General features: G+C 35.6%; 1 protein-coding gene across 1 annotated transcript in view; it reads left to right on the top strand.

Moving 5' to 3' along the window:
- The first annotated feature begins 507 nt into the window (after window positions 1–507).
- The window catches only part of LOC138701744 (uncharacterized), a 33,837-nt gene continuing 10,801 nt past the window's right edge, over window positions 508–23,543 (top strand). The window contains exon 1 of the mRNA XM_069828973.1: window positions 508–635. Within this exon, the coding sequence (XP_069685074.1) occupies window positions 564–635 (72 nt within the window). The 5' untranslated portion in view covers window positions 508–563. The remainder of the gene's footprint in view (window positions 636–23,543) is intronic.

Genomic DNA, 23,543 nt, shown 5'->3' on the forward strand with positions numbered 1-23,543 from the left:
CGGAAATATTAATTATTTCTTTTCATTCACCAAGGCTTTCCGGGCATTATTAAAAGTTCAGGGACATTATTCTCAGTGCCTTTCAATCTTTTTGCGTACTTTCTACAATTCTGTAAGGAACAGCAAATATCAAATGATTTGGAATAATTTTTATGACATACAGAACTGTCGCGGAAGTCAAGATTAAAACGATTTCCAGAGATAAATCTCACGCAATGGGAGAGATAATATCACCAGGTAATGTTCGTGTTAAAGAATCAGATCTACTTACTTTCCATTATTAACAGTAATTCCTCGTCCATATCATCTATTCACTATTTTATTCGTTCCGCCGTAGAACTATAGTATGAGATAATCTCCTGATCATCGACCCTCTCCCCTTTTCACAATATAAAACATGACATATTTTTGCAGTTTTAAAAAAATAGTTACGTAAGTTTACATAATTACAAACAAAATTTTATGAAACTAATTATTTGCACCTTCACAGCGATGTATATATAGAGAGCCATTTCAGGAATCAGGGACACACTACGTTAAATAATTGTACTAGTTGTGTCACCATGAAGCTTGTCACTGCAGTTGCGTTTATAAGTGTAATGGCTTGCATACCAGGAATATCGGAAGGTGGTTCGGTATGTGATATTACAGTATTAAGAACCTAGTTACTAAAATAAAACTGAAGTTACGATATTAATACCAGTTCCTCATTATGAATTTTTCAAGTGTTTCGCGTCACGTTACGAATTCTATTATGGTTTAAATCGGTATGGCATAGTTGCGCCCCGCTGTCAAATGGGAAGTCTAGGCATAGCATAGTTGCGCCCCGAAGAAATCAGGTAGCAGAATGGACATGGCATAGTTGCGCCCTATGGACATAGTACACTCGAAAGTGATTGTCATAAAATAAATAAATAACTTAAAAATATTATAATGGTAGCTGCACTGAAATCAGGTAGCATAATGGAGAGGGCATAGTACACACGTAAGTGATTGCCATAAAATACGGTACAGGGTTTCGCAAATCGAAACTTAAAACCATTGTGAAATATTAACTCTTTACCCTTGTCACTAAACATAACATTCATTTTAAATTAACCTCACTATACACCACAGCTGGTGTGAAAATCAGTAATAAATATGTCAAGATTGCTAACGTTCCATATTCCAACGACTCACTCATTTGAATATGTCAGTTAGTTAATGAAGTACTGCCAACTTCATGGTGTTCATTTTTACGGTAGGCTATCGATAATCACTGCATAAACAGTAGAAAAGAAGTTAATAATGTAATGCCAACTTCATTGTATTCATTTTATCGATAATGAATATTAAATCGAATAAGAAATCAGTAAGGTTGGTCGATTACGAGTCTCGAGTTTCCATACTGTCTTTTTCTCTACCTATTTCATAAGGGCGCAACTATGCCATGCCCCTTTTCTCTACCTGATGGGAACGGGGCGCAACTATGCCCACAAAACAGGGACCCTTTAGGCCTCCCCACACCGACGCGAAATATTCGCACCGGTGGCGAATGTTTGGCTTCGCAAAGTTGCCACTGTCTCAGTGTACATTGCGGTATATGAGTGTGCCCACACCGACGCGAAAGTATCGCCGGACGTCTGCGAATCTGCAGCGTTGAAATTTAGATTCGCCGCCTGCGCGGTTTTTTTAGCTGCCGCCGCGAATTTTTTGATAGCGTTCTGTGAGAAATTGTAAGGAAACAACCAGTTTTATACGATTTATTCTAGAGGATTACAAGTAAGTAAGGAAAAAGGGCAATATGAGATGCAATCCAATTGGAATTTAATGAAAGTGGTAAGTTATTCACATCTTTAACATATCTTAAGAGAAAAATTCTAGCCTATAAAGAATAATTTCATATTCGCACTTTGTTGACTTTTATCAGTCCTTCAGAATATCATAGCATTACTTAGTACAGAAATATATTTCTAGAGAACCTACCTATATGAACTTTGCGTCATTTAACATCTCACTAAGACTTAATAGTTCAAAGTTATAATTTTCTTAGTTTAGGAAAGGTTTCATTCTTAAAATCAAACATATAAGCCTATATTTAATAGCAATTTTTTGTCAAAACTAATCTCATTCATATTGTTTTCCTATGAAATACTCTAGGAACTTTTGTATCAGCTAATACAGAAGAGTTGTTTCAATAAACATAAATAGGCCTATTAATTGTTTTCATTAAACCTTACGGATTCGCGTTGAATCTCCTAACAATAGGTAGGCCTAGTACTCGCGTTTGGTGTCACTACAGCTCAATCAATAATAATCAAGCTAATATTTTTATTTTATTATGCGATATTTGTCTTACTTACTTACAAATGGCTTTTAAGGAACCCGAAGGTTCATTGCCGCCCTCACATAAGCCCGCCAGCGGTCCCTATCCTGTGCAAGATTAATCCAGTCTCTATCATCATACCCCACCTCTCTCAAATCCATTTTAATATTATCCTCCCATCTACGTCTCGGCCTCCCTAAAGGTCTTTTTCCCTCCGGTCTCCCAACTAACACTCTATATGCATTTCTGGATTCGCCCATACGTGCTACATGCCCTGCCCATCTCAAACGTCTGGATTTAATGTTCCTAATTATGTCAGGTGAAGAATACAATGCGTGCAGTTCTGTGTTGTGTAACTTTCTCCATTCTTCTGTAACTTCATCCCGCTTAGCCCCAAATATTTTCCTTAGCACCTTGTTCTCAAACACCCTGAACCTATGTTCCTCTCTCAGAGTGAGAGTCCAAGTTTCACAACCATACAGAACAACCGGTAATATAACTGTTTTATAAATTCTAACTTTCAGATTTTTGGACAGCAGACTGGATGATAAAAGCTTCTCAACCGAATAATAACACGCATTTCCCATATTTATTCTGCGTTTAATTTCCTCCCGAGTGTCATTTATATTTGTTACTGTTGCTCCAAGATATTTGAATTTTTCCACCTCTTCGAAGGATAAATCTCCAATTTTTATATTTCCATTTCGTACAATATTCTGGTCACGAGACATAATCATATACTTTGTCTTTTCGGGATTTACTTCCAAACCGATCGCTTTACTTGCTTCAAGTAAAATTTCCGTGTTTTCCCTAATCGTTTGTGTATTTTCTCCTAACATATTCACGTCATCCGCATAGACAAGAAGCTGATGTAACCCGTTCAATTCCAAACCCTGCCTGTTATCCTGAACTTTCCTAATGGCATATTCTAGAGCGAAGTTAAAAAGTAAAGGTGATAGTGCATCTCCCTGCTTTAGCCCGCAGTGAATTGGAAAAGCATCAGGTAGAAACTGACCTATACATAATGTTAAAATAACCGACTTGCAATTAATTTTTAAATATTAAATGCAATGTTATAGGGTTGTTGTTTAGTCAATTTTCCGAAGAAAAGTCTGAACCTCACAAATGATACCCAGAAGGCACCACTTATGAGGGAACTAGGCCAGGAGATAATGGAGTAGGGTGGCCAGTTCCTTTCCCCCTCCATTTGATACATCGCCGAAAAAATTAGCAAAAATCTACACCTAGCAGATACTGATTGACACTTATACTTACACATAAACAGGATAATTTTATTAATTATACGCGAATATCACTACTTGTGGGACAAACCCCTCCCAGATTTTAGACTTGGCATCTTCTCTTGTCTTCCTTCTCTTGAAGGACGCATTATAACAGAATCAAAGAAAAGTTAGAAAAGACGAGACGAAGTATTCTGTTTTAGAGATTTTGTTACGCACTTAACACACGTATATTGTAAACTATTTCTGCACGATCATATATTTAGAACTGCAAATACTGTATGAATTTTATGATACTTTCTGCGTTGAGAGCGCATTTTAGTGAATGTAGCCATTATACATTCAAGGGAGTACTAGTTTGCTAAAAAGTTTAATAAAAGTCAGTATGGTTTTCTTTTTGTATCTAATGATGAAAAAAAAACATGAAAATATGTTATTGAGGGGGTTTAGACGTATTACATTACATTATAATAGAAACGCGGACAATTAAAGTATAATAATTGTTTCCAAATGTGAATGTACTGATTTCACGGCACTAAAATGATTTACCCATATATCGTGTTAGGAGTTTGTTGAACGTACTCTCATCAATTCCTAGAAAATTGCTAAATGACCGAGAATCTTCCAATGTCATCTCTCTGAGTAGGAATAAAAAATATATTACCAAAAAAGGATCTTTTATTTCATTTCACTATTTTCAATTATTTATATGTGCTGGGATGATAATTCATGTTGTGAGGGATTCTCTGAATATTCGTTTCATAGGTAATTTATCTTTTCAGATGTCTTTAACTTCTTGTTTCTGATGTACTTCTGTATTTTCCTACGTGGACTTCACTTTCTCACCTACACTTCTTTCTTATTTCTATGTGTTCTCTTCTCCAGAGCTCTAAGTTATTTGACAACGTTTGCAACCGCAAGCACAACATCTAAGGCTAAATACTCATCGTTCGCCATTTCGTTTTTTTTTTCCTTTTAATAATTTAATTAAATGTATTCTAATATTTCAGTTACATTTATTTTAATATTGTGACTACATTTATTTTAATATTGTGATTACATTTATTTTTAATTGCATTATTTATATTTTAATTCCATTTATTTTAATATTTATTGTTACATTTCAAAACACATACAAGTAATTAAAACAATTTAAGCGATGAAAGTATTCTGTAAGCGGATTTGAAATCAGAGCAAAGATTTCTGTATTAGCAGACAAGAGGTTGTCTTGAGTTCTTCGCCAAGTAAAAAAATACTCTTTTCTTTAACTCGCCGTAACTTGAAAACCAGTAAAGATTTTGAATAGCGGCAACTTTTAAAAGTAATTTCCATTCTTTCTCAACATTTCATTCGCTTTGACCCCCCATCTAACGTGAAAACTAAAAAAGTTTACCGCTAACCACTTCTGAAGGACTAAATGTCTATTTTAAACAGATCACTTCCAAATTAGTATATTTCCCCCCCCCCCGTTTTAAAAACAATTTTAACTTCAAAATTTGTTCCACCTTTCCTCAGACATTGACCTGCCAATCATAAAAATAACAGTGCGATTCATTGACTATCATAGGAGCTGCATACGCGAAATTTGGCCTCCGTCAGCGCTCCGAATATTTCGCGTCGGTGTGGGGTAACGTGCGAATTTCGTTGCCGCTGTATACGCGAAATATTCGTCGCCGCCACGGCTGCGAATATTTCGCGTTGGTGTGGGGAGCCCTTTTATCTGCTGCATCTTACCTGACCGTGGGGTGCAACCACAGTCTACTATATACAGTCGCGAAGCTTGAGGTGATTTTTTGCAAATCTCGTGATAAAGCGCTCCAAGCGGTTAGCAACTAGAAACAATAGACTGTCCACGGTCGACTTTGGACTGCGTTGTATTTCCATCGAGTGCTAGCTCGTTGCGTATTTCACATTGATGCTTGTGAAATGTTCGTTATTGGTTGTAATGAAAATGTTAATGGCTAAAATACAATAATTGGAATAATAATATTTTACTAGAGACGTAGAAAAATTAAGTTCGTTTTAATGAAATTTATTGATCACGTTTTATTTTCAAGTCTGGTGGGATTATTATTGCTTAGGCCTACTTTTTTTTTTTCAAAGGATATGTTTTTAATTGTAGCTGTTAATTTTATTGTTATTTTTATTTGTTACTTTACTAGAGACGTAGAAAAAGTCTGTTAGAATAAAATTTATTGATCACGTTTTATTTCCAATTCTGGTGTGATTATTATTGCTTAACCTCATCCCACTTTGTTAACTACGTAAGCCTACACTACAAGTACCGGTACACGTAAGTTACTCCATTAATTCATATTTCCATTATTATTGTTGTAAAGGGAAATGCAACTTAATATTTATTGGTTTCATAGTTAATTATCGCTATAATCTTGAATGAGTGAAGCTATTATAGTAAATTTCAGTTCGTTTTGCACAAACAAAAATAATATTAACCTATTTCTTGCAGGTATCTTCGAGTTTATGGTGGAATTTAATATACTTCATTAAAATAATAAATTAACTTTATGCATTTAATATTTCAATAATGGAAGGAAGATGTTAATTTTTCCAAAAGAACATAACGGAAGTGTAACATATTTTGTCGTCTACTAGGAGAGAGATCTGCGATGATGAGGCGATAGTAGCGATCCTAGTGGTGGGCAACTACCCATGTTTGCATTTTTACTACATATTGAGCTTCGCGACTGTATATAGTAGACTGTGGTGCAACCATGCCCTGCTCGTTTAAATTTGTTCGACGTAGATTTTCCGCACAGAATAAGAGCACCCTTTCCAGGATCCTTTGTGAAACGCATTAATTCATTCATAGTTTTCTGTCCAAGCGCAGGTCTTTCACTGTAAACCCAGCATTCTCCAATCTTTCATATTTACAGTCTTTGTCTCCGCATACGATCCACATGTCTTAATGTAGTCTATCATCCAATATCTTTTTCTGCCCCGAAATTTCCTCTCGTTCACAATTCCTTCCTATGCATCCTTCAGCAGGAAGTTTCTTCTCAGCCAGTGACCCAGCCAATTCCTTCTTCTCTTCCTGATCAGTTTCAGTATAATTCCTTATTCACCCACTCTTTCCAACACAGCTTCATTTCTTATTCTGTCTTTCCACTTCTCAGGCTCTATTCTTCTCCATATACACATTTCAAATGCTTCTATTCGCTTCTCTTCACTTCGTCGCACTATGTTTCTACCCTTTACAATGTCATACTTCACAAAAAGCACTTCACTAATCTCTTCTTTAGTTCTATTTCCAGAGGTCCACAGAGGTAAAACTGTAGAATTTCAAATGCTTAAAAAAGATTAACTAAGTGAGAAAGCTAAACAAATACTGATGAATGGAGTATGACAATGACAACAAACCATAACATTTGAACAAACGTACAAAAATGTAAAAATAGTTATCTAATAATAGTACATTATGCAACGAGCCTATAACGGTAGTAATTAAGACGCAAGTATGTTTTTTTATGAAATGAGCGCAAGCGAGTTTCATAATTTTCATACGAACGTCTTAATTACCATTATAGGCAAGTTTCATACGACTTTTTATGCTCGACCATATTTCTAACTTGAAATTATTCAAAAGTAGGTCCTGTTATGGTTATGTATGTGAGTAGCGAACTGACCTGAATTGTGAGATGTGCGCAGACGCGAAAGTATTGATTTTTTTCCGAGGCCGAATGTCATTGGCCTTGATATAACGTAGAGAATAAGATGATCATTGGGCTTGATATAACCTGGAAATTGATTTAGAATTGAAAAACAAGATGACAAATTGAATTTATTTGCATATTATTTACAATTAACGCTAATTATTATAGTAACAGAACATAACCTTCTGCGACAGTATTGGATTTCCAGCCTCCGTGACGTTTCGCTAATTGTCTTTCGATTGCATATCCGAGAATAATAGATACTTGCGGTTTTATAATGGTACAAAGGTGATTTGTCATTGGCTGAACACCCGAACTTTAATGAATAGGTGTACTTTAATGAGGTGCATTAAAGGGCTACTACCAGGAGTATAATTACTACATTTCGGCATGGTCGAGCATAAAATAATTTTAAAAACTAAAACTGTTACACTAATCACTTCAGGAATATAATATTACAACGATGAGAGCTATAACTTGTAATATGTGAACAAACAAGCGAAAAAAAAAATAACAAACAAACAAACAAACAAAAAATCAAAAGAAAAGAAAGCAATAATTGTAATCTCAAACCAATAAAAAAATTAGCAATATTAGTAACCTTACTAGGAGAAAAACTAGATGCAAATCACAGGCTGTTAATTTTTATTAAGTTTAACTGCTTTTTAATAGATTAAAGGTAAGAACATCGTCCAATTCATCTCTGAATGTACGTTATACTTAGAATACATTTTCAGAAATGGGGAATTTTTATGCGATAATGATTTAGATGTTATGAATTGGAATAACTGAAGTTTCCTTAGATTAGTTTTTATTGTAACAACATTACGAGTGAATATTTATGCGATAGTGATTTAGATATTCTGAACTGGAATAACTGAAGATTTCTTAGATTAGTTTTTATTGTAACAACATTATGAGTGAATTTATATGCGATAATGATTTTAGATGTTATGAATTGGAATAACTGAAGTTTCCTTAGATTAGTTTTTATTGAAACAACATTACGAGTGAATATTTATGCGATAGTGATTTAGATATTCTGAATTGGAATAACTGAAGTTTTCTTAGATTAGTTTTTATTGTAATAACATTATGAGTGAATTTTTATGCGATAGTGATTTAGATGTTCTGAATTGGAATAACTGAAGTTTTCTTAGATTAGTTTTTATTGTAACAACATTATGAGTGAATTTGTATGCGATAGTGATTTAGATGTTCCGAATTGGAATAACTGAAGTTTTCTTAGGTTAGTTTTTATTGTAACAACATTATGAGTGAATTTGTATGCGATAGTGATTTAGATGTTCTGAATTGGAATAACTGAAGTTTTCTTAGATTAGTTTTTATTGTAACAACATTATGAGTGAATTTGTATGCGATAGTGATTTAGATGTTCCGAATTGGAATAACTGAAGTTTTCTTAGGTTAGTTTTTATTGTAACAACATTATGAGTGAATTTGTATGCGATAGTGATTTAGATGTTCTGAATTGGAATAACTGAAGTTTTCTTAGATTAGTTTATATTGTAACAACATTATGGGTGAATTTATATGCGATAGTGATTTAGATGTTCTGAACTGGAATAACTGAAGTTTTCTTAGGTTAGTTTTTATTGTAACAACATTATGAGTGAATTTGTATGCGATAGTGATTTAGATGTTCTGAATTGGAATAACTGAAGTTTCTTTAGATTAGTTTTTATTGTAACAACATTATGAGTGAATTTTTATGTGATAGTGATTTAGATGTTCTGAATTGGAATAACTGAAGTTTTCTTAGATTAGTTTTTATTGTAACAACATTATGAGTGAATATTTATGCGATAGTGATTTAGATGTTCTGAATTGGAATAACGGAAGTTTTCTTAAATTAGTTTTTATTATAACAACATTATGAGCCAAGCCTAATGTTAACGTTACTGGTAGTTAGGCCATGGGCTAGTGTAACTTGTGTGACCACGACCGCTACGGGCATGAGGATGTTGAAGTTGAGTGTAAAATTAGTCTTCTCTAAATTAATAAGTCGCCATTGAGAGCACCTTCAAAACCTGTGCGATCACTCATTTGATTTGTGATCGTGAATTCTGTAACATTAAATCGATAGTAGACTCGTACGACAGGCTTTGAACGAACCGTTGTGAAAAATATGTTGTGAGCTCGAACTAACTCTAATTTACAGTGTTTTCTGATGTTGTCAATATTAATTTATTCTATGACTCTTCGCTATATTTATAAGATCTATGGGTTGTTTTCGATTCAACAATAACATAGAAAACATATGACAAGCGTTAATATAGAGAATTAAATATCTCATACTGCAAGTATTATCGCCGCGGCCTCATACTTAATATTCGGCAGGTCTTTGAAATTTAATTGTATTATTTTCAATTTCTTGTGTCGCCGCTCCAATCACTCGCCTCAATTTCAATGTTGCAACCAATACGCTGCTTCCATTATTAAATGACACCTACTTGTTTAATCCACGTGGACTAAAACTGAGGTTGCAATGTCTTGTGCTGAGGACTAACATTAAGGTACGGTATGTGATTAACTCTTTGATGCACGCATTTGGGAGGGAAATAAAAAATTGTGTTTGCAATGAAATTAAACTTTTATTTCTCTAAGAGAAGTGTCTCAAATTTTAAAAATCTTAAAAACTTCCAATTTTTACACAGAAAATGGGTGGTTTCATGGTAAAACCACTATGCAACACTGCAGAACACAATGTCTTCAGACTTATTGCGAATGATACAAAAGGAAACAGTTTCTGATTTCATTAAGGCAAAGTGCCACTTCACATGTGTTGCGTGGTATTTAGAAAGGAAAAGGATGGACCTTCTATCCTTCCACTTGAGCCAGGACATTCCAGCATATTATGACATACGGCTATCACTCTTACCACGTTTCATGTCGCGGTCTCTTCTTTCGTCGTGCGGTAAACCAATACGCCCATGTCTAACTGTACCACATGTACAGCATACATATTTTGCTGCCTTAGAAATCATCAGATTCAAACTTGTGAAAAAGTTGTCAAAAACACTTTGTGATTGTCACCAACGATCTCTTCCTTATAGCCATGATGAATAAGATGACACAAAAATGGAACATTTTGTTGGATATGGTAAGCGTAACTACCCCGTTTGCGTAGTGGCTACGTTTTGAAACCACCACATTATTTCTATGTTGACGCCACATGTGTCGAAGAAATTACAATCTTGTTACTGAAATATGTTCTAAAAGAACGAAAGACAAATAATACTAAATAGAAACTTATGTAACTGTGATATTTTAGCATACAACTGAAATAAAAACACGTAGGGAGTCTTCCACACCCCAACTATACACAACAACATCGGCCATCTTAGTGGAGCAACACAAATATGAGGAAAATAAAATTCTTCTACAGTTACTAGAGATCAGTGAACGTAGCGCAGTAGTTTTCAAATAAAAATCACACAGCGTATTCCGAATCTCACCGGTCCGGTGGCATCAATGACGTCACGTTGCAACGAAAATAAGGAACAAAACTGTTGGAAGAATCGATGCTGTCATGGCGACTGTGTAAGTGGTTATCTATGCTACGCTAGCAAAATTTTGCGAAATTTCCGTACTGCCATCTCGTTCAAATAAAAGAGATCATAAACAACTTATTTCTTGAACCGGTAGTAATAACTAGTCCGTTGACATGTTCGCTCATAAGCCATTAACATATTGTTTTTACGTTGTGCTCATTACAAACAATGCAGCAGAACTAAAGCAGAACACACCGCCATGACACAACAGTGCACGATGTCATTCGTCTGCTAATTCCCGCCCTATACAAGAACCAATCAGATTCACTGATGGCGGCTGATGGAGACTGCCACCACCTCTGCAAGTTGATGGCACCGGTGCGATACCGGTGGAGCATCAATGACGTCATCGGTGGAATTCGGAACACCGTGATGCCATCGGATTGCTCACCGGTGAGATTCGGAATACGCTCACACTGTAAGTAAGCGGGAAACTCAAATTTAAAAGGTGGTTATGTGCTGTAACCACTGCGCTTCAAAGGGTTAAAATTATTGTTAAAGAGTTATTATTAAGAGTTAAGAATGTCAACGTACTTGTACATGAAATAATAATAATAATAATAATAATAATAATAATAACAATAATAATAATAATAATAATAATAATAATAATAATAATAATAATAATAATAATAGTCATTTAACAATATAACAAACTAGTGCCTATACCAGCAAGTTCAAATAGTGGTCTAAAAGGCGGCAATTTTAAATCTCTTTCAAAATCATTTTCTCTATTCTTAATGGCGCATCGCATACCACCATTTAGGTGCCTGCGCAACATCACAATGTGTTCAGAAGGCCTACCACAGATGCGGGCAAACCAGTGCTGCTCATCGGAGTGATTACTAACGCGGAGGAATCGGAGATTACGAATAAAATCTCCACCGGTGATCTCCGATACTACCGTAGGTGGAACAGGGGACATACGGAGGGATGCGGGGGTTCGGAGCGAAGCGACAGTTAGCTCAAGGACGACCGGCGCGTACGGACTGAGGGTAGTTGTGAGGGGAATAAAATGGCACCAAATCGGATATCCGTCGCATGGAAATTCTTTAATTTAGTTGAAGGTAATAGTAAAGTCGTGCGCTGTAATTTGTGGGCGAATTTACTCTAAGGGCGGTGGAACTTCGAATTTGTTAGACCATTTGAAGCGATCGCACAATCGCGAACTTGATGAAAACAATTACGCAAAACATTTGATACGATTTCTTTTTAAATTGTTTAAGTGCTATTGTTCCCAAACGCTCACAGTCTATGAAAAAGTCTTGAAATTTCTCTAAAACGTAACTTTCGAGGTAATAAAAAACAAATGAAATATTTACAAGACGACTTGAGTTATATTTTACTGTTTGGATTAAAATATTTCTGAATGAAACTATAGAAACATCTGGTAATAATATAATTACAATTATCCTTAAGTTGATATCCATTTATATTTTTATTACAGAGCAAGAGTGGCGCGTTTTAGAAGAGGCAGTTCAAATACTGACACCCTTTAACACAATTATCATAATCCTGTCCGGTGAAGAATCTGAATAAATTATGTTGGACAGTAAACTTTAACCCAATGATATCCCACGTTCTTTCCGAAGCTCCCTTAATATATTTTACGTTAACTAAACCGATTAGAATAGTAATTGAAAAACCCTGTTTGCGATTAAGCGAGAGTTTCTAGGAGAATTAAAGTATAAATGTTTACATTAGCTACTGAAAAGCTTTACTTCTGCATTAGTTTTGCAGTTAGATTGAATGTTATTAATTTGATCAATGACATAAAACTAATACGGCTTTCCACATATACTGTGAATTTCAAAACTAGAAAAAATCTGTCAGCTAACGTAGCACTTTAAGCAACACAAAAAAAGAGCCGAAGAAAGAGAGAGGTTAACATAAAAGAGAGATTAAACAACAACAAATTACAACTTATTTTAAAAGATACGCGGACGTCAGCGGACTCGAATCACTACCTCATCCGATTAAAGGAATGCTCAGCGGAAAGTGTTATGTCTGCGCCACAGCACATATACAACCTGCGCTGCATCAATCGGAGGTAACCGGAGATCTCCGATTGCAAGTGCGCAAACAACCGCTCCGGAGAAAACCTAATCATAAGCAGCACTAGGGCAAACTGGTAATCATGATTACATCCGGTAGTGGAGAGGGTTCTGACGTCACGTTTCTCCCATCAACTTCCACCCCACTGTAAGCGACCCTTAAGTCGATGTGACGGATTGTTTTTGCGATGATGAAAAAGTCAATCTCAGTGAATACTCATAAACGCCCATTCTAAATAGATAGGGAAGAAAAATTCTTCTGTTGTGCTCATGGAGAAAACGTGATATGCTTACTATGCAACAAAATCGTTATGGGAACGCACAGAAGCATTATACAGAGACATTATAAACATTGTCATAAGTAGGCTCCGTATTTCAGCTACCAATAAACTGTAATGAAGTTGCCTGATTCGAAGTATATGTGTCGTCACAGCGCTGGTACAGGTACGTTCGTATACAAAATAGTTATGCATCCTCTGCTCTTTTCCTCTAGAACAGGAGTCGTCAGAACAGAGCACGCTGGGGCTAGTCTCTCTTACCCGCGGAAAACGCAGTGCACTAGGGTACACTCCGTAGCTGCTAGCGGGTATGCTCTCCATCTCTCCCTGTTGCACGAAGGTGCACACGGGACCGGTTCCGAACAATTCGCCACAGAAAATTGGTAAACTGGGACAATTGGCCACAGAAAATTGGTAACTGGGACAATTGGCCACAGAAAATTGGTAATAGGGACAATTCGCCACAGATAGACAATTCGCCACAAGTAGAAAATTCGCCATAAATAGACAATTCGCCACAAATAAACAATTTGTTTAAATGTGAATTAGTGGCAAATATAACTTTCACGTTGTTCTCCGGTTCAAAATACAACAACCACCTTTCTTAGTGTATCTGTCGGCTATAGCTTTCAGTTCGTCAGAATTTCTTGGTTCAGGTGGTAGGTGCAGCTTCCTGACACGGCGCACAGCTTTTTTAATATATGTTTTCTTCGCTTGCAATACGCTGTAACTCATTTTGAATAAGACAGACGTTGGTTCTCGGGAAGTCCCCGCCCTTGCCTTCACATTCTCTACACATTCCTTTGCCTTAATCCTTCCCCAGTCTTCAGAATGATTCTTGTGTTCAGACGGTTCTTTGACGACACTGCTTCCATCTGCTGATAGCCTAATGGGACTGTTGAATTACACCTTCCACGCATGTCAAGCGCCAAAGAATCCATTCTTATTTCTTCTAAGTCTCGTGTACATGTAGCCAAGATATATTAATTTGTCAAAGCCTCTTTCTGATTTTGTGAAGCGAATTTCTTCCGCCATAGTTCCGAATTAGTTTACAGCTTCTGGATTTGTCTTGTGTTAACATAGAAATATATATATATATATATATATATATATATATATATATATATATATAATTTGAACTGGTAATGGAAATTACGGAAAAATGGCTGAACGGATTTTAACGAGTGACCCCTCATTTTCATGCCTGGCATCCAAAGTTTTTCGGAAAAATAGTAGTTTTCAGTGAAATGTCAATTTTCCTATATAATTTTCCTATTTTCCAAAATCCATCTGTTGTCAGTTTTGAGTACTAATTTTATTGAATCACGGCCGACTTGATTGAATTTCAGAACAAAACACACACTACAATAAACAATAGGCGATTACACGAAGGACATGACCTGCAGGATTGCCGACATATTTAGAGCTCAATTCAATTTGTTATTAAAAACTGATTCTGCAGTGTATAATTTTCTGAGAACAGCTGTGTATTGGATATTCAAATCTACGAAACTTGAGGTGGTTTGATGACATTATTACCATTAGAAATTAAATATTATTATAGTTAATATCATGATGCATCTATTTTACATTAATTGTACATAATATTGAAGCTATATTGATGACATGAAAGTGAAACGTTTCGAGGTTATTTAAGTAAATGTAGAGAATATCTTAATTTAGATCTTCATTTCTATAATTTACTGAGTGGCTGCTATATATAACTACAAAACTTAAGATAATAATATTGTTATTAAAAATCAAATATTTTTATACTTATTAACCCAGTGGGGTTGGAATTTTTTCATATACTTAATGGCGGTGTAGTGTAGATATTGATATGTATCATTGTCTTCAGTATTGGCTCGAGAGAGCGCAAAAATTACAGTTCCTAAGGAAAGATCAAAAGGTATTACTTACTGATAAAATAAGAGGCCCAGAAAATTTTGTAGACTCCAGATCATTACAGCAAGATCTCTTAGTAGGATAAAATGATTTTACGCTCTACATTTCAAGTTCTACATGCAGCAGCTATACGAAAATGTTATTGTTCGAAAGCTTAGCAAACCTGACATTTTTTTAGCTTTTGCCTACAATCCACAATGACCTGAAATAGCTACTGCTAACGTCCTGACATTGATACTTGCGTTTTCGCGTTCAAACTCAAAAACTGAATTTGGTTAGGTTCAAGAAAAAGTATTTGGTGTAAAAAAAATCCATTCAGAGGGAGTATGTTTCATTATTATGGAAGCAAATAACTTCAAAAAGACAAGTATTCTTCATTGAAAATAAATCTGAAAAATTTTTATTTGAACGTCTAACGAACTTAGTTTGCAGCAGCATTTGCTGCACAAGCCAATAGTATATTATAAATTGCTGCGAATTTGGGTATTGCCTTGACTCTTAATGTGTGCCTAATTGTCTTTGATACGAATTTCAATTATGTGGCGAATTGTCTTTGATAAGAATTTCAATTATGTGGCGAGTTGCCTCTGTGGCCAATTTTCTGTGGCGAGTTGTCCCCAACCCACACGGGACAGCACTGCGTACCCTTTGCACATTTCAGCGAGTGCTGACAACCACTGCTCTAGAAAGTCAAAATCGGGACGCAGTCATAGTGAGTAGTCTTATCGATCACTGCTCTTACTAGTCGTATTATTTAAATAGCTACATCTTTGTGGCTGCTTAAAGGTTCATTGCAGAGATAAAATGCCTTGGGTAAGACGCTCAAGCGTGTAAATTTGCAGGACATAGTTGAGAATATTTGAACTAATATTTTCACTGTCAATATAAAAAATACAGGGACATCATTTTATTTTTACTAGCATTTTTAATATTAACCTGGCTATACCTTTGGATTAATGATTGAGACCCGGAAACACCGTTTGCTACCTCCTTCCACGACTGGAGTTCGATGATACTGACGTAAAATACAAACAAATCACTTTACTAGGTACAGGAGGGAAGAAAAGTAGTTAATCAATTTACGTAAAGTAGGAAATATCGCGATTTTGAGTGTGATAATTTTCATTAGGTTTTGTTTAATAAAAATACAGTACAGTATTAACAATAAGTGTTTTTACTCACGAACTGAATTATCCATGCGAACTTATTCATTATGCAGTGTATATTATACTGTCTACAGCACATTAGCATACGATATAGAGAATGAAGTTAAAATGAAAAATAATAATAATATAGATATTTAAACACATTTTTCAAAATGGTGGCTGTTCATTTCGATACAGACTTCAGTTCTTTTGTGCCTATTATCGCACTATAGACTATTGCATCTAATTCCAATTACCAGTTTCATCCTTCATAATTAGTAACACATGTTGAAATAATTCTGTACCTATTCTATAAAAGAGTACCTTACGTACTACAAATTCAATCTTCACTTCTGCCCGACCCGCACAGATAAAATTACTCAGACATGCTATCTACTGTCCGTCCAAGTGGTTATGTCGCAGGATCGTAGAAAGGGGGGGGACTCACGTGATAATTAATTACTTAACGAGGGCCTTTTATTTAAGTTATTTTAAACAGTTGCATAATATTACGTAGACGTCCAATTAATTCCTAACAGAAATTAATGTTTTCAGAAAAGAGCTAAGAAAGCCCAGTCACTAGTCTTTACAGTGGAGCGAGCAGAAGCAGTGGGGGAAATCGGGATGCGACGTAGACAAACGGACGACAGTACCTGTGCGAAAATATGATTCAATATTGGAAATTTTCGTCACTGGAAAACTCGAAGAAATTTCTGAAACGTACTACAATCACTGACTCAGTACTGCGGCCTTGGTTCTGTGTGGAGGACAGTTAGGTTGGAACTTCGTTAGCAGAAGGGTTGGGAGTGAAGTACATTAAAAAACTCAGGTACAATAAAAGTTGAAATAAAAATAAAATGATGTCCCTGTATAACATACAGGGACATCATTTTATTTGTACTAACATTTCTGATATTAACCTGCCTATACCTTTGAATCAACGGTTGCTAACCCCTTCCATGACTGGAGTTCGATGGCGTAATATACAAACAAATCACTTTACTAGGTATAGGAGGGAAGAAAAGTAGTTCATCCATTTACGTAAACTATGAAATATCAAGCTTTTGAGTTTGATAATTTTCATTAGGTTTTTGTTTAATCAGAATACAGCACAGTATTAACAATGAGTGTTTTTACTCACGAACTGAGCTGTCCATACGGACGTAATCATTATGCAGTGTAATATTAGAGTGTCTATAGCACATTAGCGTACACTATAGAGAATGAAGTTAAATTGAAAAATAATCATAATATGGATATTTAAACACATTTTTCAAAATGGTGGCGATTCATTTCGATTAATGTATGTAATTCCAATTACCAGTTTCGTCCTTCGTACTAGTAGGCCTAACTCATGTTGAAACAATTCTGTACCTACTCTATAAAAGAGTATCTTACGTACTGTAAATTCAATCTTCACTTCCGCTCGATCCGAAAAGATAAAATTACTCATTCTATCTACTGTCCGTCCAAGTGATTATGTCGCAGGATCGTAGAAAGGAGGGAAATCACGTGACAATTACTTAACGAGGCCTGTTATTTAAGTTATTTTAAACAGTTGAATGTGTATAATATTACGTATATGTCCAATTCCTAACAGAAATTAATGTTCTCAGAAAAGAGCTAAGACAGCCCAGCCACTAGCATTTACCGAGAGGCGAATAGAAGCTGGTGGGGAAAACCGGAATGCGACGTAGGCAAATGGACGACAGTACCTTTGCGAAAATGATGCAATATTGAAAGCTCTTTCGTCATTGGAAAACGCGAACATATTTTTGGAACGTACTGTGACGGTAAGGCTACTATGACTTGGATCTGTGTGGAAGACGGTTGAACTTCATTCGTAGAAGGGGTGGGAGTGAAGTACATTGAAAAACTCAGGTACAAAAAAAATTGAAGTAAAAATAAAATGATGTCCCTGTATAAATTGGGTAAAATGAACGTAAAAGTGACAAAAAGAGTGCAGTAAAAGACTCTGCAATATCAAAAGGCACAGAAAGTGTGTTAAACGTAATCTAAAAAACCAGTACCATCAAAATCTGAAAATTATGAAGACGTTTAGCATGGATTTGTGTAGCCCACCATGATGTTCAATGCCAGTATTTCAATTAATGAACTGAATAATCTACATTTTAGGGAATTTCTAGAGAAGTACCTACATAGAATACTGGGTGTTCATTTCAAAGTGTGTCATGACGTCACTGTTGTTGGGTCACCGATTTGAAGCGAGTTTCAGTTTATATGTTAGAGAAGTTGCCTATTATTTAAGGCGTTCTTCAATCTGAACTTGAGAACGTGTACGGTATAACTTGAACGTCGTAGCAACAGATGGCGGTCTGTACGGTCTGTGTGCTACCATAACCTCTTTCGAACTGTGTTTTGCGCCGGCAAGTCGTACGCAGGGTATTTGTTATCATCGGTTGCGTATGGTAACATTCCACAACACAAATCAAATGCTCCGTGTCCATGTTGACCGTCGAAGTTAATGTCAACAAATACGTAAGTAATCGTCTTAACCCTCTCCCCATATCCCGACAGTACGTATTTCCAAACAGTTCACATTCCTGCCACTACCGGCGTTACCGTACGTATCGGCACGTCCTCTTCAGAATGAACGCCGTACTTGCTAGCCAACTTCTCTGCCTCTTAGATTATACACCAGAGCTGCGGAAGTGTAGGAAGAGTGAATTCTCTAGGCTCATCAGCTAGCCAAATGACGGCATACAGCGAGCCAAGACACATTTTGAACTGAACACCCTGTATTAGAGGGTTTTCAGTGATGAACGATATGAAATATCCTAATGAAACACGAAAAAATATCAGACATGAAATTCTTGTATTACACCATGCACCAATAACGTCATGTGCTATTGAAAGAATTTCTTGCAATATAAAATCATTTCAAATTACATCTGCATATGAGTCATTCCACGTCAAATCGCACAAATTTAGTCTGTAATTTACTTTCATGTCTCCGATTTAGATAAAACAAATTTTACACATTCTATGGATTGAAAAAATAAATACGGGTTTTATTGTTGTTGTCTATATGATTATTGTAGTAGATATGTGTTATCAAAGATTCTGAAATAGGTCGCGCATCATTATTGTTAAACGTGATTATCTCCACTAATAATCATCATAGAGATTTGCTCTTTGTCTCAATTTGAAGGTGACAGTACACACTTTATTCTTCGCATAATAATATAAAAATATAAGTTTGTTAACTTTGTTTTAAAAAACATTTAAATGTATAAAAATATGTTGTAATGGCAGCGACTTACTTTAAAATTACAGAAAAAAATCCTTAAATACCTTGAAATTATTTTAACCGCCCTTAAAAAATCAGAACTCTACTTCGAGCCGTTGAAGAATAATTAAATGATTCGCCAAGCTGCGCGTCTTGAGGTCGCGGGCTGCATAAGTACTGTTGCAAGATGATGTGCAGGTGCAGCTCCGGATGAGAGTCGTGTGACCACTTTACACTGTTCCACGGTCAGAATATCACTCTTTTACGTAATTTACATAACACAGTACTGTATTTAAATATTGTTTTTGTAAAATATACACTTGTGAAAATAACTACAGTTTACACAACACTGGACTTTTAAAACTAATCAACTACAACCAATATCAATTCTATTTAATGTCCACCACTTTGCTCTCATTTTGAAGGGAATAGTTCTTTATCATGGCCTGAGATTTTGTCAGTGGAACAAAAGAATGAAGTTGTAAGGTACCTCGCACCACTTTTGCTTGTTGGTACCTTGAGTAGAAAATATTGCTATGTTTTTTGTGTTCACTAATGGTAAAAAATTTAAAAGCAATATTAGAAATGTTTTTCTCAGCCCAGTTATACAGTTTCCTTGGTGTTACAATAGGATCTATTCCAGGTTGAAGACTAGCTTCCATAGCAAGCCGCTTAACGGTACCGCCAATGCGAACACAAGGCCCTTTTCCATGTGATGTAGCAAAAAAATGCCACTCAGCACAAATCCCAAATTCATCTTCGTGGTGACATTTATTTTTAAAGTTATTTCTTACTCGAAATCAATCTGAAACCAACGTAGTTCTATGTAAAATATAATGGATTGTACGTATATTTTTTGCTTTTTTAAAGTAAGCTGTTATAAAAAAACATTAAGTTATGTTTAAAAAGTGACCCTCTAAAACAACCCCATTTGTATTTCAACTTATACTTAAAAGAATTAATATAATAGTTGATCTCTTCCCATTTCAGATGGCACCAACACTCAACGTCTATGATGCATAGAATCTTAACAATGAGCATTTTCATACTGCGTCGTGGATGAATTTGTCATATAATTAAAAGAGTATAAATAGTAAAATTTTAAAGTATGATCCCAGAAAAAATTACAGACCTCTTATTTTGATCTGCACAACATATTTTAGAAGATTTAAGCAAATACTAAATGGTCACGTTTCGTATACAGGTGTTTGATTTGACATGCACACAACACAACACGATACCTACTTCGAAAGACTTAGGAATTATTGTTAGATAAATTAAAGGGAAACTGCTAAGTGTTGAAGGGACATTACGTGCTTTTAGAACTAGAGGTTATCTGTTTATTTACGTAAAGTAACACCGCACCACTGATAATGTATTAGTCACTCTCGCTGCTGCTGTCGCAGCTGTATGCTCCGGCGCGCGGTCTCACTCAATGCAACCCGAATACACCATCAGTAAATTATTTGCACAGCGACTTCTGATTCGAATAGAGTTCTAAAACCAACGACTTCTGATTCGAATAGAGTTCTAAAACCAACGCAGTTCTACGTAAAACATTTCAAAGAATATAATGATATTTTTTCTCCTTTTTAGAAGTAAGTCCCTGATATATGAAAACGTATTTAAAAAATATAACCCCCTAAAAGGGGCCCGTTTTATATTTTGATTGAACACTAAAAATATATAATACTGCAATTATTGCAATTTAAAATGATATAAATACGAAATTTCTACGATTTATAGAACCTTCAGTATAACCATTTTCATAATACGTTGCATCCAAATTTACGGAAAATGTAACATTTAATAAATGACTAAATAATTGTGTCAGCCCAAAAAAATTACACATGGGTTACTTAATTTCATCAATAGAATATATAAAAAAAATTGGAGCAAATATTAAGTTGTCATGTTTCGTAGGTGTTCGATTTGACATGGAATGACTCATATGGTCAAGTTCCGTAACTTACAAATGCACGTTATTATTCACGGCGAAGTTCACGGCGGAAATGAACGTCACGCCTCAAGCATGTGTTTACTAGTATAGCTTCAAAATGTCGTACGTTGACTGTACTCCACGAACATGCAGCGACGACCTGTTTATATATATATATATATATATATATATATATATATATATATATATATATATATCCTTATCCATTGCATCATCTGTGTTCGGCGTACTGTATATCCAATGTGTCTTTAACTTCGAAGCCCAGTCATAAGAATCACAGGTATGTAATCGTAGATTGAAGTTTAGTACCTACACAATAAGCTAAAAAAAATATTATCTGGGCCATTTTTCTGTTTTCACACATTTGTAAACATAACCATTTCTATTTCTCTCTATTTCAATTTATAGCGCCGGAAACAAACATACTCATGGGAGCAGATAAAAATGTTATTTTTATCTTCCAATATGTTAATAATGTGAAAAAATTGCTTACATAAACTTTGGCCCTCAAGAGCAATTACGAGACCGGTAAAAATACGTTTCCTTCTGGTCGATTACAGAAAGAAAACACAATTTCATGGAAAAATTTATTGCAACAGATACAGCAAATTTTTTTAGGTATTTTTCAACATATTCTCCACCGAAATTGAGACATTTGTCGTACTATGAGATCGACGTTTGTGTCCCTATGTCGTAGAAGTCAGCGGCCTGGGATCGGAACCAGCGTGTGACAGCCGTATGCACCTCTCTGTCGATCTCATGGTATGACCACAGTCTAGTATATACACCCACGAAGCTTGTGTTGTGAGGGTGCTAGGGTCAATAGACAGTGCAGATACTATTTCGCATTGTATGTAATGAGGCGATATTAGCGATCCTAGTGGTTAGCAACTATATATGGATGCATATTTACTACGTATTGAGCTTTGTGACTGTATATACTAGTCTGTGGTAAGGCAAAATGTCTTATTTCCAGTGGGGAATATGTTGAAAATTAGCTCAACAATTGCTAAATTGCTAGATCTGTTCCAATAGGGGAAACTCGGCTAATTCCGCAGTACGGGTAATTCCGCAGTAGTGCATATATGATTTTACTGCGGATTTACAATAGCGTGAACGTCAGTTTTGAGAGGCTGTCAACAGGAGGCATGTCCTCCGCAGTACTAGGCCTATAGAAAAAAAATAAGGATATTGGTCGACATCTCTGTCGGCAATACAGTGAAACATCGAAAGTTGGCTGTTTTTCGTGTTTTGCTACACAGCTGTGAAGAAAGTGAGCATTGTATAAATTGTTCCTTTTCTGTTCCTTTCATAATGTATTTAATAATTATTTACCACTGCGGAATTAGCCAAGTTCTATTGCGGATTTATCCGCACTGTTGCGAAATTATCCGAGTTCATTTTCAACTGTAATGTATGTACAACTAAATATATTTGCATTTTAATAGCTCTCTTTATCTCATTTGGTAATGAATACATACATACCTTGATAATATTTTTCAATAAACATTTTGATAAAAATATGATAGATTTACTTCTTAATATTGCGGAATTAGCCGCGTCTCCAAATCTTTCCATGAAATTGTGTTTTCTTCTTGTAAACGATCCCAGGGAAACTTATTTTTTACGGCCCTCGTAATTGCGTTCGAGTGGCCAAAATTGTACAAGCACTTGTTTGACATTAACATTGTAGAAGAAAAAAATTAAATTTTTTATCTGCAAAAAGAGAATGTTCGCTTGTAAGTTTCTCTTAGCGGTGTTTCGAAGACCTGCAGACGCTACCAGGAGGCGGGGTATGTTTCAGAAACACCACTTGGAGGACACCCACGAATAATTACACCGGGGCAAGATCGATATATTCAGTTGTTGGCTCGGAGGAGGCCTACGATCAATGCTACCGACATACAGTACAAAGGGACGTATGATCTATCTTAGGGAGAAATTTATCCACAAAAATCTTCAGACGCCAACTACATGAGTTCATTCTGCATGCGAGACGTCCTTGGCGAACACAGCCACTCACCAGACAAAACAGGAGTACGAGATTAAGATGGACAAGAGAAAATGAAAACAAGGACTTGAATTTTGGAATTGTGTTTTTGTTTCAGAAGAAACTAGGATTTGCTTGAAACCAGATTCGGGGCGTACTCTCATCTGGC

Source organism: Periplaneta americana, chromosome 6, assembly GCF_040183065.1.
Source record: "Periplaneta americana isolate PAMFEO1 chromosome 6, P.americana_PAMFEO1_priV1, whole genome shotgun sequence".
NCBI classification, from domain to species: domain Eukaryota; kingdom Metazoa; phylum Arthropoda; class Insecta; order Blattodea; family Blattidae; genus Periplaneta; species Periplaneta americana.